Consider the following 24,909-nt stretch of genomic DNA (forward strand, 5'->3'; position numbering starts at 1 on the left):
TGTGGCTGTGCTTTGGTATTGTTTCTGAAATACCGTTTCCAGAAGTAAATGGATATCCCCAGGAAGGATCCTGGAGTTCAGTGTGCCTACCAAAAGTGAAGACCATTGTACTTTGTCATTTAGACTACAGCTTCACTTCTCCCTCTGGAAAGTGTACTCTTCTATGTTCTCCATGATGTGTTCTTCCCTCCTCAAATTCATGTTTCCATGATGATAGATAGCATCACGGTGCAGTTACAGCATTACAATCCCAACCCCATTGCCATAGCACAAATCCCCATGACTTCAGGCTGAGCAGCATGGAGATGCCTTGTCTGTGTTTTCTTGGGAAGTCTGAGCATGTCCTGTGTGGCTTTTCCCATAAAATGTATGTATAATGCTTAAATGTACATTAAGTAAAAGCGTGTTAGAATACCCCTGTGTTCCTTCTCTCCAGTCGCTACCCGGAGCACAGAGCTGAGTATCCCCACCACTGCCATTACCACGCAGCTCTCAGCTACATTACAGAAAGGAGTGTCATTCTGCCAGCTCTCGTTTCCCTCCACGTGCAGGTTGCTGGCTGTGGCTGCAGCGTGCAGCACAAAGCTGTTATTGCTGGAGATGGGTGGTCACGGCCCGGTCCCACGGCACGGCTGTGCAGGCAGTACACGGGCAGCCCCAACCTCCTGCACCCGGAGCAGTGCCAGGCTGGGCATGTGAGGAAGGGGTAGGTAAGATGATACATGGGGAAAACAGTTTTGAATTTACTCTTTGTGTATTGAGGCCTTTTATGATTCATCAGTAAGTAAATATAAGCTAAGGGAGTGATTTGTTTCTAACAAGCTTATAAAATACTGGAGTCATTTGTGAGTTTATTGGAGTGCTGATTATAAACATTCCCTCATGCACACTCCTGTATGTCAAATTAACATTGGAAATACAAATATTGTATCTTTGAATATTTCTGTAATCTCTTCCCAAGTACTGGAGAACTTTGCGATGGAAGGCGGTTGATGGCGTTGCATGAGAAGTTGCCGAGTGCTCTGTGATGGGTTTGCATGTATTTTTCCTGTCTTTGGCACTTGCTCACTCCGCTGCTTCAGATAGCCAGCTCCACGCCCTAGCGTTTTGGTTTTTGATACGATGCATAATTGATGCTCATCTTGCTGCAGAGATGCAACCGCTGTGTGCGGTGCCCTGCACGAGCCCTGCCTGAGGAGCGGTGGCTGCTGTCACAGCGGTGATGTCCCCATGCCCTGCTGAGGCAGCCCAGGGATGGGGGCACCTGGGGTGCCCTGGGGAGAAGCGAGGCCCATGGCCACATCTGGGCTCGTGCCTTGCCACCTCATCTTCAGCATTCCTACTAAAATGTGCCATCACTGCCACTACCCAAGTGCCGTCTCTTTCACTGTGGAACTTTTATGTTACTAAGCAGAGGAAATTTGTGCAAGGGCGGCTCTTAGGCGAGCATTATCATGGTGGCTGCCATTTAAGCAGTCGATTTTTTGCCTACAGGCAAGGTATTGTTATCAGAGTTCTGCCTGTTTTGCATATATACGATTGTATCTCTGATACCTCTCGGGGGTGACGGTAGCAAATGCCGACTTCATAGTGTTGATTGTTGAATTAGAGTTTCAAGTAAGAACTTGCAAGGAAAATGGAGAATGAAATAGTGAGTAGCAGGTCTCTAACAGACCTTTATTTTTTCCTTCTTTTTGGTTCAAACAGGGGCTCCATGACAGCTTGATTTAGGATCTTATTTTATTTGAGAGAGCAGCTGAAAAGCAGCTTGATTTTTTCCTTTCCATTTTCACTCTTTCTTAGTACCTTCAGCTCCTTCTCATCTGGGCTTATTGGGGAAATGCTCCTACACCTATACTGGGCTCAGTAGATGTACCTCAGCCCCTTCCCTGCAGCAACCCGGTACGCCTTTGAGCCTTCCCCAGCAGCCCCGGTCATTCCTGTGCAGGCTGCAGTCCAGTGCTGCTCTGTGCCCTGGAGATGCTCTCAGCTGTGTCTGCTGCTGTTGCATCCAGAAGGACCACACTGTTTTGATTTTAGGTTTTGTGTGTTGGATATGTTATCAAGAGCAACTCTGTGGTCTGTGCTATACAGAGGCATTGCTGGCAGCGAGATCTCTTCCAAAAGGTCGTGGGGTTATAGCTCTTCTTACTCAAGGTGAGGCTCCCACAGGGGATGTTTTCCACCTGGACCATGGGGTGTTAATTGAGCAAATCCCATCGGAAGCCATGGAGATGTTCTGTATGTTCACTGCTGAGTATGTCTATAGTATCAGAATACGTGTCTGCATAATGCAGAGATGCTTCAGGTATTTTCTTGTTTCTGTGCAGGTCCTTCTTAGTGACTGCCTTAAGGGATATTGTATGTTACTGCACCTTAGGATTCTTGACTTAAAGTGTCTGGTTTTCATTCTTTTATTTGCACTTTTATATATATTTGCACTTTTTTATATATTTGCACTTAGCGAGCTTTGAGAGATACTCATGCCGTGTGAAATGGGTCGCCTATCAGAGCAAGATGGACCTTGTTTAGCCACCCTTAGTGTTTCTGCTGGCAGTGGCATCTCATTTCGTCAGCCAGGACAGCAGCACCCTGTCCCTGAGTGCACTGCTGGGGCGCTGGGCTGGCGAGGACATGGGGTGGCTGCGAGGTGCTGTGCTGTGACTGTGCCCAGGCAGCCAGGTGGCTGTCGTGGTTTGCTCCTTTCCCTCCCAGTGAAGAGCTGAAAGGCACTGACCCGTACAAGGATAACAGAAGTTTTCTAAACTCTTGCCAAACAAACAAAGAAGTATGGCATTATCACACCTTGAAGCCTGAAGTATGTTCCTCCATTAAAGTGTACATTTGAAAGTTTTCATTTTGTTAGGAGTTCTGTTTCACTCCCATTTTACCAGTTTTCAGCTTCCCTGATGTCACCAGAGAAGTGGTGTAAGGCGTTCCTGTAGTCTGAGTATTGCTGAGCGTAGCTGACAACAACTGGCTTGCAGCCTGCCAGTCATGTTAATTATATACTATTAGGCACCATTAGTCTGGTGATTATTTACACAATAGATTTATAGTCTATCACGTCAACGTGTACTTGGGAAACTTTAATCTGAAGATCAGAGACACTCATCTAGAGATTCATCTATGGGAGCTCGGGTATATAAAACCCTGATGTGTGCTTTCTGGGATGCATGGGCAGGAGCATGGCTGGCGCTTGGCTGCTTGGCTGAGGCTGCAGATGCAGCCCTCTCCCACCACGTGAGCCTGAGCCACAGCAGCAGAGGCTTTGCCTCTGGTGGTTCTTGCTCAAGCTCTGGTGGCTCTGTGCCACCACAGTCATGCGAGGACAGGGGTGGCTGGGTGGGTATGGTGGGACAGGACTCCTGGTGCTCGGTGTGCAGGGCCTGTGCAGTGAGTGTAAAGGTTCTTGCACCCATTGAAACTCAGCTTGGGGCATTGCATGTTCTGAAAGCACTTGGCACATTCCAGTGGGATGTTTAATAAGTGCAGAAATGGTTTAATTTTTAGTTTCACAACAATAGATGCCACATAGGTCCTAGTTATTCCTGTTTGCCTGTTCTGAGCACTTAGGTGTGATATTGCCAATAGGACCCTGGGACGGACCTGCTCTGGGTGTGCAGCGGTGCAGGGAGCTGCACAGTGGGGGGCACCAGGACTTGCAGCAGGGTGCTCAGGTTTATCACAGCAGTGTGAGGGACACCAGCACAGGACGTCTGCAGGGCGGTGGGCCTGCACTCACAGCTGTGTTTTACTGGGTATTGGCATTAAACTTGAAATAGTGCAGCTGTGAGCCTATCCAAACGCCAAGATGCATGACTACAGTTGAGTTGCATGGGACGTGTACCTGTGGTGTTGTCATTCACCTCTAGCTGTTCTTAAGGGGTTTTTTTTAGCTTCATCCAGGCTCATTCTGTGCATGTGTTTAGGATTGCAAGCTCAATGTAGGTTTGTTTTTCTTGTACAGATTTTGCATTTCCATGGAAGCCATTGGGGTTAGACCTTAATGGACAGTTGTGATGGAACAGCCAGACCTATCAGAATTCGATCCAGAGAAGTTTTAATGTAGGCTATTGAAACAGACATGTTTTCACAGAAAGGCTGTTAGATTCTGAAGTTGCAGGGCTAAAGTGCAGCGTATCTCTGCAAATGATCTATAAATGCAGTTTCTCAGATTAAAGTATGCCATGCAGGCAGCGTCCCTCTTGGATACTGCAGCCAGCAAACTGATGATGCACAGCTCCATGAACTCTTCTGAACTTTCAGGGTTTATTTTTCTCGTAAGCCGAAAATTAAGCAGACAGGACAGGCTTGGTGGGCCCATCTCCAGCCATCCTCAGTGACACAAGGCCTTCCCGTGCTGTTGCAGCACAGGCACTGGCTTAGAGCAGGCTGCCCTCGTGTTCAGTAGAAACTCCATGCAATCTCATCCCAAGTCCCTCTGGGACTGTGCTTCTTTTTAATGGTCATTTTAATATTGCAGCACAGTGACATGTACTGGAGGCAGTGAACTCACAGCTACCCTATAAATAATTTGGCATCTAATTCTGCATATTTTGAGCTTGAGGCCCCCTGAGATGCTGAAAAGAGTTTAAAGCCTGTTATGCAGTTAGGCTAATTTAGCCTGAAAAAAAGAATACCTGGAAAAGGGGCCATATAACGAGTGCATCACCAGAAGCATTGGAGTTGGTTACCAGAACCCATTGGTGCTGGTCCAGCACCAGTGAAACCTGCCAGGAGCTCCGGTCTCCTCACTGCTCTGTGGTTCCCAAAGCCCTTCCCCCACTGGGACCAGGGCGGCCCCTCGGCTCTGCCAGACTGCTCCCAGGGCTGAGCATCCACAGGAAGGCTGTAAGAAAGACGGGTTTTAGTGGGTCTTGTGCCAGAGCCAATGCATGTTTGGAATGCTCTGCGTTTTTGTTGGTTTTCCTTATATAGCTTCTAGAAAAATCAAAGTCCCGTGTTATCATTTTTCATTAAACTGATGTTTTTAACCACAGTGGACAGCTCTCATATCCCTTGAAAACTTATAATAGTAAAATTGTCATAAGGATGAAGCAGGAATGCAAGATGTTATTAAACAGTCTTCAGCTCATAAAAGACATCAGTGTTGTGCCATTCTAGATCATATAAATATATTTCAAAGCAGAGTCATATTTCAACGGAGAAAGAATGCACATAAGAACACAGGTACCAGATCCCAACATCAAATATTACAGCTCCCGAGAAGGGGTGGGTGCAGACGCGTGGTCACCACACAGAGGCTGAGGCCACGTGGCTTTGCCAGGCGAGGTGTTGGCAGTGTGTTGGTGGAACATGGACGTGCTCATGGCTCTGTGGGTTGGGATGGGCACAGGTCTTGTGGCATGGGGCTGGGCGTCCTGCTCGGCCGTGTGATGTGAGCAGGACGGGGGGCGTCAGAGGGAGATACGAGCTCTACCTGGATAAATAAGTATAAATAATTTTCTTTCTGATATGTGACCAGATTATTTTCCAGTTGATTTCCAGCCAAGGTCCCAAATGGGCCACAGATCAAAAAAAGATAAGGGTCAGTTACAAGGTTGAGCTCATTCAACGTTGCCATGGTAACTGACCTCCAGCATCCCTGGGAGGATGGCACCCAGCTCCCCAGGTGACGCTCAGCTGCCGCGCCATCAATCCGCTGCCTCCCACCGCCGGGCTGCGAGGCACCGTGCGGGGTCTGTGGGTCTCGGCCACGGGATTCCTTACGGAACCCCACCGGCGCAGGGCGTTCTGGGGATGCCGTACAGCGGGACGGGGGGTAGGAACAGCAGCAGTGGAAGAATGCCATCTGGATAGCAGGCGTCGTCCAAGTCTGGCGTGAGCCACTGTGAATCTGCCGTCCCCTGGCAGAGGTGTGCCTCGCTCCCAGCCCCAGGCTTTGCAGTCACGTTGGATCTCTGTTGGTGCTGCCGGCCCAGCGTTCCCATGGCTTTGTTCCACAGGGATGTCCATCACTGTCACCTCCCGGCCACAGCCCCTCGCTCCTGCACAGCCACATGGATCAGTGCTTGGGCTCCTCCCGCTTTTCTCCTGTTACAAATGTGTCCCTTTGCTTACTTATTTACTGGGGAATGAATTGCATAAACAGAATAGTTTCATGCAGTCTTCGTTTTATTTCCCCGCATTCATTCCAATTTGTATTTATTTCTGTTACAATCAGAGCGCTCCTTGCACGGCCCATTTAATCCTACCAGATTTATGATATAGGGGACAGGAGAAGGTTCTCTGTGAGCACAGCATATTAATGCTTTGTTACGCTGAATTACAGCATTTCAAAGTTCATTAAAAGTGTGGTTAAGCCGTGGATGTGTATATCTGAGTACAGGAAAGACGTTCCCTTTTATTGCTGTAATTTGCTGCAGCGAGGTGGAGCCGTGGCACGGGATGTGCGCTGCTGTCAGGAGCATCAGACGGCCGCACGCACTCCTTCAAATTAGGACTGTTGTGGTTATTCCGTGAGGGGAAATTTTGCTTTATTAAATCAAGTTGAAGAGAAGTTTTAACTAACAGTGAAGACGATGCCGTTTTATTGTTCAAATTGCAGTTTGTTATTGGTTTGATAACGTGTCGGTACATGGCACTGTTAGTGCATCGTTTTATATCGCTATTAATATAGTTATAATTAGAAATGCAGCTGATACAGTGCACAGGCTTAATACAGCATTATTAATTATATTGCATCCTCGCCAGGAGGCTGCCGGCGTCAGTTCTCTTAGAGGCTGAGAGACTCATTGTAATATGTATTAAACGCACACTGCAGCAGCAGAAAGGGCTGTGCGGAGAGGCGCGCTCCCGCGCTGAAGCGGGCAGGGTGTTGGTGTAAATGCAGCCGAGCACCTATCAACACACGTGAACTATCCTGCAAATGCATTTGAACTCGAGAACAATGAGGACGTGCTCCACCGCCGCGGTTCAGCCGGGGCCGCGCAGCCCCCAGCCCTCCGAACAGGCAGTAAATTATGTACCTCAACATTTAGACAAACGCTGCCTTTGACATCAGTGGGCACCACCCAGGTTTCACCTTCAGGATTCAGATAATCAGCTCTCGTTCCTACCGGCTTCCCTCAAGACCGGTATGGAAATAAGTGTGTGTCTGCCAGGGATCAAATGCTTTTGGAGACAAAAGTAGGTACTGAAAATATTACAGGATACTATCATCTCCCCATGATACTTTTACACAAAGCGCTCTGTTCCTCTTTTGGCCTGACATAGTTTCAGCCTGGCAGAATCCAGCAGGCCTGCTTGTTTTAAACAAGAGCACATCCTATTATTTTTTTTGAGAAATGAAGTGTAAAATTAATGCTTATTATTTTGAGCGCAGGAAGAAAGAAAAGGCGAGGAGCCCAAGATTCACGTTGGCCGTGCGTGGCTCGTTCAGTGTTAAATCAATTGATCCCCTCATAGATACGCTTACGGAGAGATGGGAGAAGATCTAGCACAGCGAGCTGTAAAAATCTGCATTTTATTTTACAAATGAGAGGGGCTGCATAATTCACTGGAGTTATGTAGGTCTCGCAGATGCCTGTCATTTTATTTTCTTAAGCAGAATAGAGATGAGGGTTGCGCCGCGATGCGCTGTGCTGCTGACGCCCGGCGCACGTGGCTGGAGGGAGGGCCGGCGCTGGCTGCATTGTCGGGAGGCCGCCTTGTGCTCCTGTATGATCCCAGATAATTCACTGAAGTTATTCTCCAAAGGTGACTGAGTGCCCCTACACACGCACCGCGTTTCTGTGTAAAATAATATGCTGTAAAATGCCACGGAGAAGAGAGTGATTATAGCAGCAATTCTATCCATATCTTTGGGCATTTTCATATTTTGAATACACATGCATGAAAAGAGAAGCGTTTGTCATGCTAACCATGGTACTTTTTTCCACCTTTTTTCTTCCTGGATGGTTTTATAGACACGAGAAATACATAATGGACTCCTGTGGGAGTGGAATAAAAACCCCCACCGGTGAGGAGAAGGCCTTATAATTCAGAAGTGGATTTGCAAATCAAAAGGTCTTGCCTCGAGTGGGATAAATTTCCAGATCTGCAGGAACCCATTATGTTTTATTATTTTTCATTCGAGTTTTAGTTTGTTTGTTATGGGTTTAACTATTTAAAATACTGCGGGGATCAGCCAGGAGAATACGCAATCTCTGGTACCTAATTAAACAGACCACGTCTGTAAAAATATACTCAGTCGAAATGCTGCGTATTGCCCTCTTTTTTTTAATTGTACTGAAATTACAGCTATTTAGGCTGCAAAAGGAGCAGTGTTCTCATCGGCAGCCTGTGTCTGTATTTATGAACACACGTGCTCACACAGGACCGTGGGCTGCGCATGAATCACTATTTTCCAAACACTCGCTATGTGGAGAGTAGAAAATTAATGTCAAACATGATTTCTCTGATTTACTCGCAGAAGGAATTTGTTCCATTCCCCCAGTATCTGCTTTGTCCTCTCCAAGTTTATTGCATGCATTGTTGGGCATGCTCAGGTGGCGCGAGGCACACATCCTTACCTGCTTTCTGCCCTCTGCAGAGAAAGGCCGGCAGCCTCCCTCCGGGAGGGACGGGAGCCTGCCCCCTGCATCCTGATACATCTTGTAAATCATTTCTATTTCCCCCTCCTCGCATGGAGGGCCCATCAAGGCACACGAGCTCTGGGGATGCCTCAGCTGCGGCCATGCAGATGTGTGGCCGCGGGAGCTGTCGAGCTCAGCTCCATGTGCCGCCCCGGTGCTGGACCCGCTGCTCGCCTTCCCACCCCGAAACAGGGCACTGAGATCCTGGGAGCACCAAAGGCCCTAAAGAAACAATGATTTCCCTCCGTTTGACTGCTTTAAAGCCATTGTAAAGCAATTTTAGATAGAGACCGTGCTTTTGAATGCTGACTTTATTTGCAAGATCCGAACGCGTCAGGGAGGAGATCAGTTCATGGGATGATGCGGTCACTTCTTGGGCATCTTGGAACTATCAGCTGAAGTCAGTGAGGTTTGGAGATATTCAAGTAAACCTGAGTGTAAATCAAAAGGCAATTTCTTTGGTTTTTAAAATACGTGTTGATGACTTTCATGTATGCTGCCATAACGAAGGGAAGCTATTTTTGAGAAGTGCTTACAAAAGCCGCCTGCCAAACCTTTTAACTTTAGATGTTCACTGGGCTGTAAAAAGTGTACATTTTAAACCTATGTTTTTTTTAAATCTCTGCTCCTCCTTCCCTCATTTCAAGAAAATCAAAGGAAATATGGCCTCGGTACCTCAAAAAATGACATAGAAATACATGACAGAAATACAGAAGGCAGTAAAAGAGAAACATGCCATCTTACAAAGGTGGTAGGCTGGAATGAAGAATCATTGTTATTATTTCCCTGTGTGTTCCTCTAGATCATGGGGCATTTGCAGTGCGCACCTCCTAGAATAATGCTTAGGATATGTTACATGGAAATTACTCTTTCAAACGACATTTAAATCCCTTTAATGGTCTCTCTTCAGCTTGGAAAAAACCGAGAGAGATAAAATTAAGGCCAGCACCAGTTTGGGCTCCTGCTATTCTTCCATAGTCTGTTCCTCTGTGCTATATTTGTAGTGTACTATGAGGTGATGAAGCCTGCTTTCAGTGTTCGTGGTTGAATTCACTGTTAAATTCATTTTAAATGCTGTTTGAGTATTTAATAATACATACGCAGAGCAGCGACGTCTCTGCTGTGTGCAGAGGCGCGAGGAGCGGCACGGGATGGGCACAGCCCGGCAGCAGCACATGGCATCGCCGCCATCCCGGCTGCAGATAAATGCCCATAACGTGACCGGGGCTGCTCACGTGAGCTCAGACACAGGGCTGTGCCTTGCTGGTGGCCGTGGGCCCCTGCAGTTGTGTGCGCGGCGTTGGGCACGGGCGTTTCTCGCCGACTGCTGCATCGCAAACGCTAATGTGCTGTGTCACTAACAAGTTGTATCATTTGAACCTTGCAGAGGAAGGCATCAATCATGAGTGCAAGCTGTGTAACCAGATGTTTGACTCTCCGGCAAAGCTCCTGTGTCACCTGATTGAGCACAGCTTTGAGGGGATGGGAGGCACATTCAAATGCCCTGTTTGTTTCACAGGTAAGACAGGGAGACTGAGACAAGCCTCAGTGTGCATGGCTTGATCCAGAAATGACACTCGGGGGATTTGTAAAATACTGTATGCCTTTTCTTGGGAAAAGAAATACCGTGTTTGGAAATGGTCAGAATATCTCCTGTCTGAAACTGCAGCACTGAGGTGTTTGACATCTCAGGCACTGCCCAAATGCAGCCGGCCTTCTTGCAGTTGGGGCCTTTCAGGTTGTGGCCTGAATGTGAGGCGCATCTCTAAGAGCAGAACTTGCAGGGCAGGGGCCCGTTCTCACCAGGACTCTCCCTGTGTGCCACGTGCAGCAGCAAGCCTCGCTCACATGAGATCCCATCACACAGCAGTGTGGTCCGACACCTCCCTCTGAAAGGTTCCTTTAAGGGCGGCCTGCTCGTGTCAACATGTTTCCAGCTCCTTTGCAGTTGTGCCCATCTGAGGGCCTCCTCTGTTTTCCTTCCCTGCGGTTCATTTCCAGCTGTCTCATCAGTGCAGGTGGTCCTGGATGGTCCCTTCTCAGAAGATCTTCAGGATGCTTTTTAAGGGTGCCTTTTACTCACTCATCAGAATAACAGTTAACACCTAAGTTTCCAGACTGCGTAGGGATGACTGCCATGTGTGACTGCGTGCTGAGTGTCAGCTCCTGCGGTCCCCTCAGCCCCGTGCTTCGGAGGATCTGCCCACAGTCTGAGAACTGCTTTTTGAGAGCTTGGAGTTAGTTTTGCTGTTCCCAAAGCAACGTGTTTGACTGCATCTCTTTAATTCTGCTGAAGAAGCTTTTTTCATTTACTGGTGAAAAGTCATATAGGATGAGACAAAAATTGAGATTTGTTTTTAACCAGCTAAAGCTGGAGTTCAATATGTTTCTCATTTCACTTGTTAAAGGCAGGGTAATCGTCGATTCAAAATCCTAATGTAGATGGTATATCTGTAACATTAAATCATAATCTTTTTTCTATATTGGAAGGACAACCCATTTAGAAGGTCTGAACACCGTGGCAGCCTGCCCTTTCAGGTTCACGTGTCTGCCAGAAATGCTGCTCTGGGCACTCATCCTCCAGACCAGCCATCAAGGCCGCTCCTGGCCCAGTTGTCCTGCATTAAAAATGCATCCAATGCACCTGCTGTGGGGCCAGGGCTCCCTGCAGGAGCGGTGACGTCCTCTGCTCGCTCTGATGACTGAGTTCTTCCAGTCACCCGTGGACAGCGTTAGCTTTATGTGAAATATCAAAAGTCCATCCAGGATTTAGAGCCCGTCAGAAGTGAGCTGACTGCCAGTCTGGAGACTCTAAATTGACCGCCGGTAAGGACGTTCTGCTGAACTGAGTATATTGGCACTTCTCTGGTGGATTTCCTTGGACTTTTTAAAGTCTTTGCAGTCATAAAAGTGTAGCTCAAGATGGGATACGTTATATGAAGCAATTTTAACTAATTGTACTGTGTTCTTTCAGTTTTTGTGCAGGCGAATAAACTGCAGCAGCACATCTTTGCAGTCCATGGACAGGAAGATAAAATTTATGACTGTTCCCAGTGCCCACAGAAGTTCTTCTTTCAAACAGAGCTTCAGGTATGTTTGCAAGAGGAGTAAAAGCAAAGCCGAGGCTGTTGGTTTTTCTGCGTGTAGCCTTCACCCTTGTACAGCAACTGGAGAAAGCGCACACCCAGTACGGTCTCTCCTCCTGCTCTTAAACTCTCAGTCTCCTGCCTCCTGGGGTGCTATCAGGAGAGAAGGGCCTTTGAGCATGGCTGAAATAAGTAAATAAGACAAGGCAGATATCATGATTCTTTATGAGTATTTCTCTTGACAGTAGAGTTGCTACATCCTGACATGTCTACGTCAAACACCTTGTAAATAATTTCTTTTTCTCTATTAATAATTTAGGGACTGATTAACATACAAAGACTAAGCAAATGGTACACTGCCCTCCCCTTCCTCACTGCTAAGTCAAAAGTAAAGGAATTTTCCCCACCCAGGTGTGAGAGCAAAGCGAGGGTACAGCTGAATGCGATGCTTCATTAGCAGCTCCACCAAGGCAATAGCATGTTAATAAGCAGCAGGTTCTGCCAACCAGGCATCACATACTGGTTTCCCTGGGGGCTGCAGTCTCTTCAGTTTTACCTGCTCCTGAGCTGGAGCCTGTCCCACGTTCCTGGCTGCTTTCCGAGGGACTGGACCCTGACCTGGAGGTGCTGCTGGAGCCCTGCTCCCAGGGGTTCCCTGGAGCTGCATTGCTGAGGTTGGGTTTTAAATTGTGCCAGTACCTTTGGTGCTGAGCCCTTAGAGGCTGGAAAGTCTGTGGGGCATTAACTTTGTGTTGCTCCAGGTGCAGAACAAGCCTAGCATGTGCCCTGTCCCACAGGGAAACACAGTGCTGTGCTGCAGGAGTGCTGCCCTGCCCTTCATCAGGTGCCTTTACCTGAGCTGTGCTGCCACGGTGCGCTGTCTGCTGGCAAACGTGGCCTTCTCCTAGAATGGTACCGTGTGCCTCATTTACATCTCTTAGCTTTATAATACACAATTTACTTAAACTTTGGAGGGTTTTTATTTATGTTGCTGAATTCCCAAGCTGCTGCCTCTTGTGTCATGCTGTCACGCTGTGGAAGGATGGTTGATCTTTTCACTTTGTTGATTTTATTTTTTTTTCTCCCAGGGGAATCTCTTCTCTCTCTTGTTCTAGCAACCTGATTTGCATAAGTGTACAAAAGTTTTAACTATACCTTGTTAATATTTGAATAAAGTCAGCAGATTTGGGTTTGTGTGTTGTCACCAGGAGCATTTTGTGAAGGCGGCAGTGGTTTGCAACACCAGCTCAGTGTTTTCATCTCCATTTGCCTTTAAAGTGGTATTTGGTCAAGATGCCAGCACAATTAAAATGGGTGGACTGGCTTCCTGTGCAACTGCATTAACCTTTACAATCAGACAGTCAAATAAATACAACCTTGTTAAATTATAGTCTTAGCTGTGCTCCCCCCCCTCTCTTTTTTTTTGCAATTAACAGTTTAATTACATAGTGTTTCAATTCTGAAGTGTTATTCATTGCAAAATTGCTGCAAATAGCAGCTGTAATCAGATAAATTATAATTGTAATTTTCCAGTTTTCGCGCAGGATTTGTGTGCATTTAAAATTTCTGTACTTAAAATAATTACCCAAGTAGCTTTGAATGGCGTTGGCTGAATGAAAATTTAATACTTAGCTGCACAGTTTCAGTCCTTACTTTAGTGGTGACTCAAAAAAGTGTTCACTTGATGCCAGGGATTTTGTTAATTCAAATACCTGAGTCAAGGAGGGCACAAAACGTGTACAAATCAGTTAGAAACACTCAGAACTTCTGAACCTGCCTGACTTGTTGCTAACTGGTGAGGTAATCACACATGCAAGCTGCCCATTCCAGACTCCTCAGCTGTTCGTTACGTTTCTGCTGAGTAATGAAGACTTTGTATTATTTTAGTGAACCAGTTGTTGAGCTGCTGGTTAAATCTGCATAAACCATTCGATCTCTTAGCAGTGCACCTATGAGAGAAAATCACCATCCACCAAATGGACCTGCTTGATGAATTTGACTTTTCAGTTTCCCATTGCTGTAAAATAACAGCTGTTTCTTTTATGTCAAAATCTGAACCTATGCCTTGTTTGCTTTGTGTATTTTTTAAGTGAGATTACTGAAAATACTTCTTGTAGAAAAATGAGTGTTCCGATATTTCAAGGAGAAGTTGAATGTCATTCTTGCAGAAGCAGGGAAAAGGAGGAGAGGGGGGAGAACAACGTGCAGTGCAGGAAGAGGTAACTTTTAGTGATGTCCTGGAGCAGTATGAATTAGGCCTGCTGACTTGTAAACGTTTCTCTAAACAGTTATCTTGAACACAGTGCATGCCAAGAGAGGCATATGTGTGCCATGTGATGAAAAGCTCCCCACTCCAAGTGTACATGTCAGTGCTTGGGGCAAATCCTGCTTCAGCAGCATAACACTCCTGCAACAATCAAACCCTCTTTTCATTTCTGAACTAGAGGTTGTATTTTAGTGTGTGTTTGTGCTTTGAAGTTTATGCTATCTGATGGAGCCGTAAAACCAAGGCTTAAGAAAGCTTGGAGGAACAGAGCTCATTTTATAAGCTGTGGAAGCTCTGGTGTGAACCTGGAGTGATGAGTCAGGGAGGTTATGCTAATACTGCCAGAGGAAAAGAAAGCAGAACGGTTATTCAGCTGCTTACGTTATCTCATTGGAAATGAGGAAACAAAACACGGTGCGGTTAAATATGAAGCATGGTGGAAATAGTCAGTGTGATAACTGAGGGTGCCCTCGGGGCAGGGGAGGAAGGGCTGGCAGCTCCTTGTTTCTCACATCCTGTTTGCAGAGATTGACATCTATGAATATGATGAGAATGGCCTGGAAAAAAAAAGTAAATTTATACCTAATTCATAATACATCAAGGCTATGGCATTTCATGCATCCCGCTGAAAGCTCTCGCTGAAGTGTAGAAGTGGGGAGGGCAACTGGTGGGGCAGGGGAGCCCTCTGAGCCCGTCCCGGGCTGTAGCACTGCTGTCTGGAGGTGGCCACCTGCCACTGTGCAGCTGGAGCCACTGTGGCACATGGGGCGTGCAGGTGTGGGGGTGGATAGCTCTCTGACAGCTGAACTTTTAATCTTTACTGTTCGGAATATAATAGGGAGCCCTGCCCGCTCCAGAGACCGGTTAGAAATAGGATACCTATTGGGTGCTGAGGGTTGGGGTTGCAGCGTTGCTCCCAGCTGGGGGATGTGCCACCTCGGTTGCTTGCACTGAGAACTGCAATAAGCAAAATGTGACTGAACAGTGATTTTTAGAGGAGCCTGGAGGTGAGTTTTCATATGTGCTCTTTTGCCACTGTATTTTCCAAGGAGCCATCACATAACCAATGGAGTATTTGTACTTAAAGGATTAATTCCTGCTGTTTGCTTGTGTTCTGTTAATCATACTGTTTCCTCCTAAATGATTACAATTGATGAAAACCAAGGCAAGGGATACAATAAACAATGTGCACGCAATCCAGGTACCGGGGGAGCAGGGTACTGCCAGGTCGTCCCTAGCACAGGTGTTCAGGTGTTTCATTGCCTGTTACGGGCAAAGGGCTTTCGTTCTGCTCAGGTTTGGAGATATGTCAAACTGTTAAATTAAGAGAGCTTCACTGGAGGAATTTGCTGCCATTTCAGGGGCCCAGGTCCTTTAAATGAATGTGTATCAAAAGGAGAGTGGCTACTATGGCTCATTGGTTAACACTGTGGTCTGTCTCCTTCCTCATTTTATTTTATGTGAAAAGCTGGCAATTTTCATATATCTATAAACAGGCATGAGCCTCTGCACAGAAATTGAGCTCGTTATATTAATAATGATTTACCATGAACGTCCTCCAGGGGCTTGATTTGGTCCACATCAAAGTCCTTGGGATTCTTTCCACTGATTACAGCAGCTCAAGCCCTAAGCAGGTTTTCTTTTTAAAGTCTGCCTTTAATGTCAGGTTGGTGTCAGACACATCTCATACTAAGCTGCGTGCAGCCCAGGGGGGCAGGGCAGTGCTCTGAGCCACCCAGGGACGACAGGTCCTCGTGGGAGACGGGGAGGTGCTGCTCTGCAGCCCTGGGGCCTCCCTGCAAGCACTGCTGTGAGGCTGGGGGTAGCCAGCTGCTGCTGCCAGCAATCCCTGGGCCACGCAGTGAAGCAGGTGGGGAATGAGAGCCCCGGGGCTCCATCCAAGGGCTCTGTTTTCCACCAGGGTCAGAGCACAGGAGAGAGACTGAAGAGATGTTGGGTCTGCACCCCGCTCTTTGTTTGGTGTTTGGTGTCACCAGCTCCTACTCGAAAAACAGGCTTAGCTTTCTCATCCATCCAGGAAGGAGGCAGAATTAAATAGGAGTCAAATTGTTCTTATGAGACCCTGAAATATCTCAGTGCTTCTGGACGAGTGTTTGTACAGTCAGAGAGGGAAATGCAAATCTATGGCATTTTGATGCTGCTGCAGGAGAGGTGTTTCCCTGGGGACAGGGGAGCGGGGCAGGGCAACAGGACCCAGAGAGCGGTGCTCCTCCCACTTATGTAACCCCTGCTCATTTCAGAGCTTAGCAGGACTGCAGTGTCAACACAGTAGCTGGAAACAAACCACAGGCTCTTTCTAAGCTCTGTATGAAGCATCAACAAAATATGCGAGCAGTTAGTTTTCCACGAATAAAACCTATTTCATTTTTTCATTTTGGACAGAATTTGTATTTCTGTATTAATGCATTAATTTCTTGTGGTTTTTTTTTACTGTTTGTTCTTCCTTTTAAAATCCTGAAGATGACCCAGGCAGTTATATGAGCAGATCTGGCTAGCGTTTCTAAAAAATGTTGCTGTGGTGCTTAGAGTATTGTTAAATTTTAATTATTAGTAGTTACAAAGCTAATAAATTACAAGAACACCAAAATCTATTCCAGCCATATTGCTGGGTTTCATTCAGACGCAGTCAGATAATTATAACTAACAATAATTAAAAATTAAAAGTGCTGTAGGCACATACCCATCACGTTGAGTCTGTCTGCCTGAACGTTTGTTATGGACTGCGAATCCAGAAGCGTTACCTCTGCTCTGGTGGCACCGTGCGGAAGAGTTTTGCCCCCTGGGCCTGTGGATCTCAGTAGGTTTGAATTCAGTGGGGGAGGTCTGTGTGGCTGTTTACAGACTTGGGGTTAGGAGATGGCTCTCATAGTGCCCAGAGCTGAGAAGTGCCTTTGCAGAGCTGTGGGAATGCTGCCAGGGCTCCGCAGCAGAAGCAGTTCTGTCCTGGGCCTGACACCCAGGAGGGGAACGCAGTGTAAAAGCAAGGGAGGCACCCCAGCCCCTCTGTGTGACTCGGCAGCACTCTGCTCCCTGCCCCCAGGCTGAGGAGGCCCTGATACAGCCAGCTCGCTCCTGCTTTGCATGAAGGTGATGCAGAAATCCCAAACTGCCTTGTGTTTGGCGTGGTTACAAGGTACAGCGTTTTTTTTGTTGTTGTTTGGAAAGGAAATTCTAGTCAACGTATTGCTTCATTTTTTGTCATCTCTGACATCTCTTTGGAGAGATTCGTAAAGGTCTCTCAAGTCTATGAAGACTCACCTGAGCTGAAGCTCAGAAATGAGAGTCGCTGTCCCACAGTAAAAAAGGCCTTCATTTCTTGCACCATTAATGCCGTTCTGTGGCTGGCCCTGGCTAACAAAGTGTGCCTAACTTGGCATTAGCTTGTGCAGAAAACCCAGCAGTGATGCAGAGTGGGGGAAGAAAAGGGAGCCAGGTGAAAGGCATCGTTTGAGTCATTAATGCTCTTAAGCGCACCCAAGTGTCAACATGTGTGATCAAGTGTAAGGAGGCATGTCGTTCCAATGTGGCAGCGCTGGCACACAGAAGGGGCTTCCTACAGCAGAGATGGCACTTGGAGCTGGCGCTCAGGCTGCCCAGCTAAACCCGTTGTTGCCTGTCATCTATGCCCTAAGGCAAGGGTCCAACCAACTTTTGTGTAGGCACCGTGCCATCCCAACAGATGGCCATGAGTGTAAGCCGCCAAGAGACAATGTATATGCATCAACTGTGTTTATTGAAAGCACAATTCCTGGCTGGAAATGTCCAAATGTCTATTTATTCTGAGCTAAGATGCCTTTAGTTAATGGATATGGAAATGCAGCCTAGCTTTGAACTACTTTATATACGTTATAATGCAGTGTAGGTACACACGTGTAAGACATGTCGATTTTGGGGAGCCCACTTAAAGGTCTGTCGTGGCACACGCAGTCCCTCCCAGGATGGAGTCCTGGTGCCAGGGTGCCACTCTCCCCTTGCTGCTGGAGGCCAAATTCTCTGGGTGCTGAACATGGCTGTAAATCACTGGTGCGCCATGTGGAGGTGTGCAAGGACTCAACCTTGTACTCTTGCAGGCTTTCCTTTGAACACATCTAACCTCTGCTTTCACTCTGTGGTGGAAGCCCTTTGTACTTTGTGGGTGAACGTGTGACATGCTAGCTGTGCTGTGCACATCCAGGCTGAAGGTTGTTGGTTTGTTGGGTTTTTTCACATGTGGCAGAAAAAGAGAAAAAGCACTGTATGCAAAGGTTTTGCTTTTGTGTTTGACGACATGATTACCCACCAAAAGAAGTAACTGATGAAAGAATCCAGACAGGGGTTCGTATGTGTACATTAAAGGATGTTTCCTTCCTGCACTTGTTAGCTTTATTCAATTAAGACTTGTTAGTGTTCTCGAAAGCTAAGCTTTAAAGACCCCTCTGAATATACGGTTTGGTATTCATAACAATTCAGGCGCACTGCGTATAAATAAATACAGCGGGAATGTTTTACTTCCAGCTACATTAATGCATTTCCCTGCTATTGGAAGCAGAGCACGTGGGCATGTTAAACATCCATCCTTGACCAAAAGGAGGAAGCACAGGAGAAGAAATGAGAAATAGATTTTCTTTCGGAAAGACCAGATTGCACTCTCTGGTCTGGCAATAACAATTACTAATGACATTTAGAGTGAAATTAAGGATGAGAAATGCAAGTTGGCATTTCAGCAGTGCCAGTCAGTAACATTGCATCAGAGCTCACAGGAGAGATGAGAAAAAGTTTAGGGATGGAAAATTAATTTTGTTATGTCAACAATTAACAAATACCTTTTCTTCATTCTTTAGCACACTATTGCAAATTATTGCTGTGATAGTGTTTAGCAGCTCCTCAGGTGAATGAAATAGCACTTTGAAATCCTCATTTCTGGAGTCAAACGCACAAGGTGTGATCTGCTCCATTTTGTTGAATAATGAATGACAGAGGAAAGTTCGGACTGACCAGGGAGGGAGAAAATGAGCTCTTAGATTTGTGGTTCTATATTTTGTGCAGTTTCTCTCTGCAGATTTCTGTGTTATTTTTACAACTGTGAATGAATTAAGCTTACTTGTTCTCACTTGTTCTTTTTTTCCCTATTTTACAAATTTGGAAAGTCTGAAGTTGAACGGTGCGCTCAAATCTGTGCAGGAAAATTGTGGAGAAGCCAGACTTGAGAGCTCAGGAAACCTCAGACCTTTTACTCAGAAGTCCTGGATGTGTTCTTAAGGCAAAATTCCTATCCCCATAGGAAGGTGGTACAAAGTCTCATTCTCTCTGCTCTGCCTGGAGCCGGGAGCAGAGGGGCTGCAAGCTGTGGGTCTGTGAGCGTGCCCATCAGCACAGCTGGCTGTGCAGCGACAGCGACCCTGGGGACAGCAGATCCAGATACTATTGCTTCCCACCACCAGAGCCCCAGGCAGGGCATGGTCCTTATAACAGAAAGAATGTTTTTGTAGTATGTAGGCAAATAAAAAGTGCGTTTTTTCGTTTCATTTTCTGTTCTTTTAGGTTCTTTTTTTCTCCAAAAAGTCTTGTGACAGTGTTTATTTGTAATTGCTGGGACTAGTTCTCTAATACAGTCGCTTTGATATATATATTTTTTGCAGTAGTAGTGGCTATGGGGTATAGTTTGGGTTCTGAGCATGGATGAGCTCTGTGTCCTCCTGCGAGTATCACTGTCATCCAAAGGAACTGACTTTAGCTTTCTAAGGAACAGGGATGCTGCACTGGAAAGGGCAGAATATAAGCACTATTTAGGGAGGAAGGCAGTGGAGCTTGAGCAGTCTGTTTTAAACAGCTCATCCAGGGTGGGGTACAGTATGCTTTTAAAAGTTCCGGTTCTTCATTTGCTTGCTGCTGGAGCAAAACGGGGATGCTTGTCCAGACATAAGAGTATATGCCTGAGTGTTTTCACAAGAAATGTCTAGATCATTAAATATAATAGGTCTCAGCTGCAGTTTTGATCACTGAAGCATGCACACAATTCATCACAGCAAATTAGGTACGTCTTTGTAACTTATCTTTCTGCAATTTGCTGGCACTTTTAAAGAGCTGAAACTTATATTGTGTGTACTGCAGAAGCCATTTCAGATAAAATATTCTGTGTTTATTGTTGGAGAACAAGGATTCAGTAATAACAAAAACATGGAGCAGTCTGTTTCTGCTCCTGCATCTTGCAGAACCAGCAGTAGTACCAGCAGAGATCCCCAGCCACATTCATTATTTATATATTTTAGTGAATTTCTTGTCTGCAGTAAAAGAGATGTAAGCTTCGACATCAGGCTGTTTGTGCCAAATTCCATCCTACGGCCCATTCAAGAAACCTGAGGCAGCCATGGTTCTCAGTCATTACACACACCATTTATCTGATTGGAGTTTTGTCCTCTCTGGCTTGAAATGTTGCTCGTTCTTTAAAAGCTTGGTTTGACCTTTGGAAAGAAAAGATATTCGATAGGCACTTCTTAGGGTTTTTTTCTTTTTCTGTAGTGAGAACCAAAACCAAAGCCTACTTAAACAGAAATTGGCATTCAGAAGCAGCACAGTTACTGAAAAGCATTTACTTTATTACTGGAAAAGGACAGACGTTAGTGGGCTCGAAAATTACCTTTCAGTGGGTTCATCGGTTTCAGTCGCTAGTCAGTCTGTGAGCAGATGGGTATATTTGTAACAGCATCCATTTATACTGTGGGTTTTTGCAGTTTCCTTAAGATCACTGCTCTCTTACCTGCTGAGTGGTTTGGACATGTATTTTGTTTATTTTATTTTCCTCAAAGAGGAGATGGTGGTGTTTCTAATTGCAGATGTTTCTTACAATGTAGAAGGGTACGTAGTTTTGAGGGATGTGAATGATATGTAGCTTCAGCATAAGCAAAATGTTGTAAAAGAATTCCCCAGTATGGCTTCTGGGGAAAAGAATAAACAGTCTAAACCTTGATAAACCATTTTCAATAACCAGATTTTTTTACCTGTATGAAGGTGATCGTAGTCCACCTGGATTTACATCTGGGGTCTGCCACAGTGTAACCGTCTCCTTTTTTTCCTCAGATATTTAAGGCTACTGGTAAACAGAGCAATGCATTAAACACTCCAGCTCTGAAATAGAAAGAAATACTGTCCTAGCCTCTACTGTGTAGCATCCTTAGGTTTCGGGGATTTTGCTTAAATATGAAATTTACGTCCAGGAGAAATAAATTATTAGATTGTAAAAGCAGCGGGGGAGGGAGCAAACATAGTCTCTTTTGTCCTTTATATCATTTCCCCAGGAAGATAATAAATGTATGGCAAGTGTGCAGGCATTGTGTGTATGTTGCATTTCAGATGTGAAGCCCAAATTTCAGACAGGAAATCCTGGACTGATGCTGTACCACGGTTTCCTACTCCGGCAGTGCTGGTGGAGCCCCCGCCACTTCTGCCATTAGAAGGCATCTGAAAAACAGTTCTGTGAAGAAATTTAGAAGGCCTTGAGTGTACTCGTGCTATGCCAAGTAAGAGATCTATGGTTTAACCCTGGGGTTTGGCTCTCGGTCCGGGAAAAGCAACGGGAGCAGTGGTTTTTCCCTGTTGCAGCTGGATGCAGCTGAGGACCCAGTCCTGCCCTTTGGGCGGCCTTCCCGGGGCCGTTTTAAATAGTACGAGAGAGCCGCTGGCTGCTTCCTTGCTGGCATACCTGCTGTCCTTGCTCTGTGAGGTTGGATATAGAGCTTGAGCAGTGAGAGGTCAGGAAACAATGAGGCCTGGTAAGAACAAAAGAAGGAACTGTGATCTGGCAAGTTGGTAGCTTGCCTGCCTGCAGCTGGGCTCGTGCACAGGGCTGTCACTGCCTGCACCTTGTGCTTTTGGCAGGAAGGCTGTTGTGTTTGCAGTCCAGCCTGCTCTCAGAGCTGAGTTATGTGTAGGGACATACAGCAGTTCTGCAGTAGTCTTGTTGCTTGCTCTTCCTGAAGTTGTTTTCAGAGAAGTGTATTCAGACATAGTAATGTTTGCATAGTTAATGCTCTGTTTTAACACCATATTTTGAGATTGGTTTCATATCACACCTTGACCAGAGGAGAAAGGAGGAAATGTAAGATCATTTAGAAAACATTTTTTTCCAGCTTGTGCCTGTTCTGTGTTAACCCAGAGTGGCACAGCAGTGTTTTATGTGCGGGCTGAGCACATGCATGCCGTGACCCAACACATGTAGCAAATGCTCCTGGGCTGATGGCTGAGCTTCATCCTTTCTTCACATGTTTCATATTGATAGAATAATGTGAAATGTAGTAAACTGCCTATCTACAGTGAGGTGTCGGGGATTTGCTGGAAAAACCCAGGTGATACAGATAACACTACACATGCTGATGGGCTCAGTATAGAGATACCTTGTGTTGTCGTGTAGGATCACCCTGGGTTCAGCAAGGCTTTGCCACCCCACCTCTGTGTGTGCCAACCCCTATTTGGCAGCAGTAGTCCTGAGCGTATTCGCTTGCAGTGCTTGAGCTGATTCTCTGCAGAGCATCTCGTGTGTCCTCTGCTGTGTCCTGGGCAGGTGGCACGTAGACCCAGAGGTCAGCGCTGCAGAGCCTGCGTGGCTCTGGCTGTGCAGCACGTGGGGACAGCAGCACGCTGCCTGCAGAGCCAACCCCAAGGTGAGCTCCTGCCCAACCACCAAACCCCCTTCGTTTCTGTGGCAGCTCAACCTGAACACGTGGCCGTGGGCGCTGAGGTTGGACCACATATAGTGTATCTGTCATCACTGCAGCACACGGTTGTGTCTCCAAGAGGAGCTGTAAAACATTTGCTCTTGAAAAATTCGTCCTCCTTTGGGGCTCACGCCTGCTTTTAGTCTTTGCATGAAATCATGCTTGCTTAAAATGTAGCATCTTGCTGTTTAGGAGTCAAATTTTCTAAGTATCAGTGACACTTGTAATGCAATAGCACTGCCTGGAAAATCCCATTTTGTAACAGCTACAGTTATTTTGTGCACACAGCACGGCAACATTGCCTCATTGCTTTGTCTCGTGATGTCTTTGAGGAGACAGCTCATGTTGGTGATATTTTGGCCCTACTGTTCCTTATGGGAACCAGTCATCCTTGGCTCCTTCATACTAACAGCTCCTCTGGGGTTAATTCCTTCAGGCAGTGGGCAGTGGGCTGATGACAGCTCTGTCTGCAGATTCCTGCTCTGCCGGTGGCGTGTGTGCTAATGGGGAGGCATGTAAAGTGCTTCTATAAACTGTGGCCTTGCTATTTTATAGCACAGACTTGTACTGGAGGATTTTATGCCCCTTTTGAAATTGGAAATCAGCGATAACAGCCACTGTGTCCAGGGTGACAGGCCATTGACCACTCGTTTTGTCAGACCGAGCAGTGTGGGGGCATCATGTGATGGGGATATTTGTCTGCCTTTAAGAAAAATGCATCCATAATGCTAAGCAATACAATTTGTCACATCTGTATGCCATTAGAGAGAGTTTTTCTTTAGTTGCCGCTTTTTAGGAGAATCACAGGTAAAAGAGCTGTGTTACCTGTAACCTAAATGCCAACAGATGTAGCTCATTTGGAGCCAGTCTTTCTGCACTTGCTTATTTGGTCAAAGGAGCTGTGTTTGGCTGCAGCTCCCATAGTTCTCAATGGAGGATATTGCCTAAGTGAAGGCTCAAGATGTGCCCCTGCTAATGTTTGCATTAAAATTCACAATCAAGGCTGAAGCTCTTTTATACCCAGCCCTTGCCACCAAGAATACCTTACTGCTGCAGGAAATAAAAAAGCTACAAAAAATCAGCTGCTGTTCAGTGACCCTTGCCATGCCAAGGAACAGCAGGGCAAGTGAAGGAGCCAGTTCTGGGTTCGACTTTGAATGCCGTGGCTTTTGTTGGTTTGTATTCCCATAGAAACAGCCCTTCGATTAAGCTTTTGTCAGTGCATTTTGAGTGGTGAGTGCTAAAGGTGCTGTATAAAGTGCTTTCTTTCAGTTTAAAGTAGTTCTTAAGGAAAAAGAATGTGAAAGGATGCTCACCTGATCCTGTAACAGACGGCTAATCAGAAAATCATTCAGTGTTTGTAGAAGAGCCATGAAGCGTCCCACAGTGGTGATGCCAGCACTCAAAGAAATGAACAGTTTTGGGTTTCTGTGGCGTGTTTTACCTTAGATCAAGGAGGGGTTAATGGCATGTGCTTCAGATAGGCTCAAAGAAATCAACAAATCATGGTTTTGAGAGGAGCAGCTAAGAAGATTCCTAGAAAGTGGTTCTCCGCTTGCAAATGATTTTGTAATGCAGTGCTTCCCCGTTTAGGACCCAGAAATGGCTAAAGTCATGTCAGCACTGGAACGTGTGTTTGCTTTTGTTAGCAAGACTGTGGAAGTTTCTTCAGACTCAGGCAGTGCACAAAGTGCCACTGCCTGCCAGGTGGGTGCCAGCCATGGGGTGGGAGCAGCTCCAGTGGCACAGGGCTTCCCGTGCCCAGGCTGAGGCACCGGGGGCATCGCCGGGCAGCGTGCGGCCATCCTGCAAGCAGCCCTTCTGTCAGGTCAGCAGAAATGGGGATTCACTGGGGACAAATGCTGAGGCTGCGGAAGGAGCATAGGAATCCTAAAAAGACTGTTCTCACGGACTTCTGACAACAGTAATTAAATCTGCACCCCCCACTTTACATTGAGAAGTACACGGTTCCTCTCTCCGCTTATTTTGATCCTGTGTGTAGCGTACTGCAGGCTCCAAGCCACGCAGATCTCATGCATTTGCATTTCTGAGTAAAATTCTCAGGAGCGCGTGGTCCCTCGGGACAGGTATTATTAGCTCCCTTGTTTCATTGGGTGCCTCGGTGAATCAGAGTGTGTTTACAGTGAGTTTCTCCAACAGAAGTCTCTGCGTATTTCTTAATAATATATTCTCCTGTGGTTTTTATTTCCAAAGTGCCGCGGTAAGGAAATTTTCCCAAAGGCTTC

The 24,909-nt window shown here is 46.3% G+C and overlaps 1 protein-coding gene across 10 annotated transcripts in view; it reads left to right on the forward strand.

Annotated features, from left to right (window-relative positions):
• Positions 1-24,909, forward strand: part of ZNF423 (zinc finger protein 423) — a 234,758-nt gene that overhangs the window by 201,903 nt on the left and 7,946 nt on the right. For 9 of the 10 annotated variants that reach the window (XM_046899701.1, XM_046899702.1, XM_004944184.5 and 6 more), the window contains 2 exons: positions 9,988-10,119; positions 11,575-11,690. In XM_046899701.1, coding sequence (XP_046755657.1) covers positions 9,988-10,119; positions 11,575-11,690 — 248 coding nt within the window. Of the gene's footprint in view, positions 1-9,987; positions 10,120-11,574; positions 11,691-24,909 lie in introns of those variants that run through there. The other variant, XR_005862958.2, reaches the window with a different exon arrangement.

This window comes from Gallus gallus, chromosome 11 (assembly GCF_016699485.2).
Source record: "Gallus gallus isolate bGalGal1 chromosome 11, bGalGal1.mat.broiler.GRCg7b, whole genome shotgun sequence".
In the NCBI taxonomy this organism is placed as follows: domain Eukaryota; kingdom Metazoa; phylum Chordata; class Aves; order Galliformes; family Phasianidae; genus Gallus; species Gallus gallus.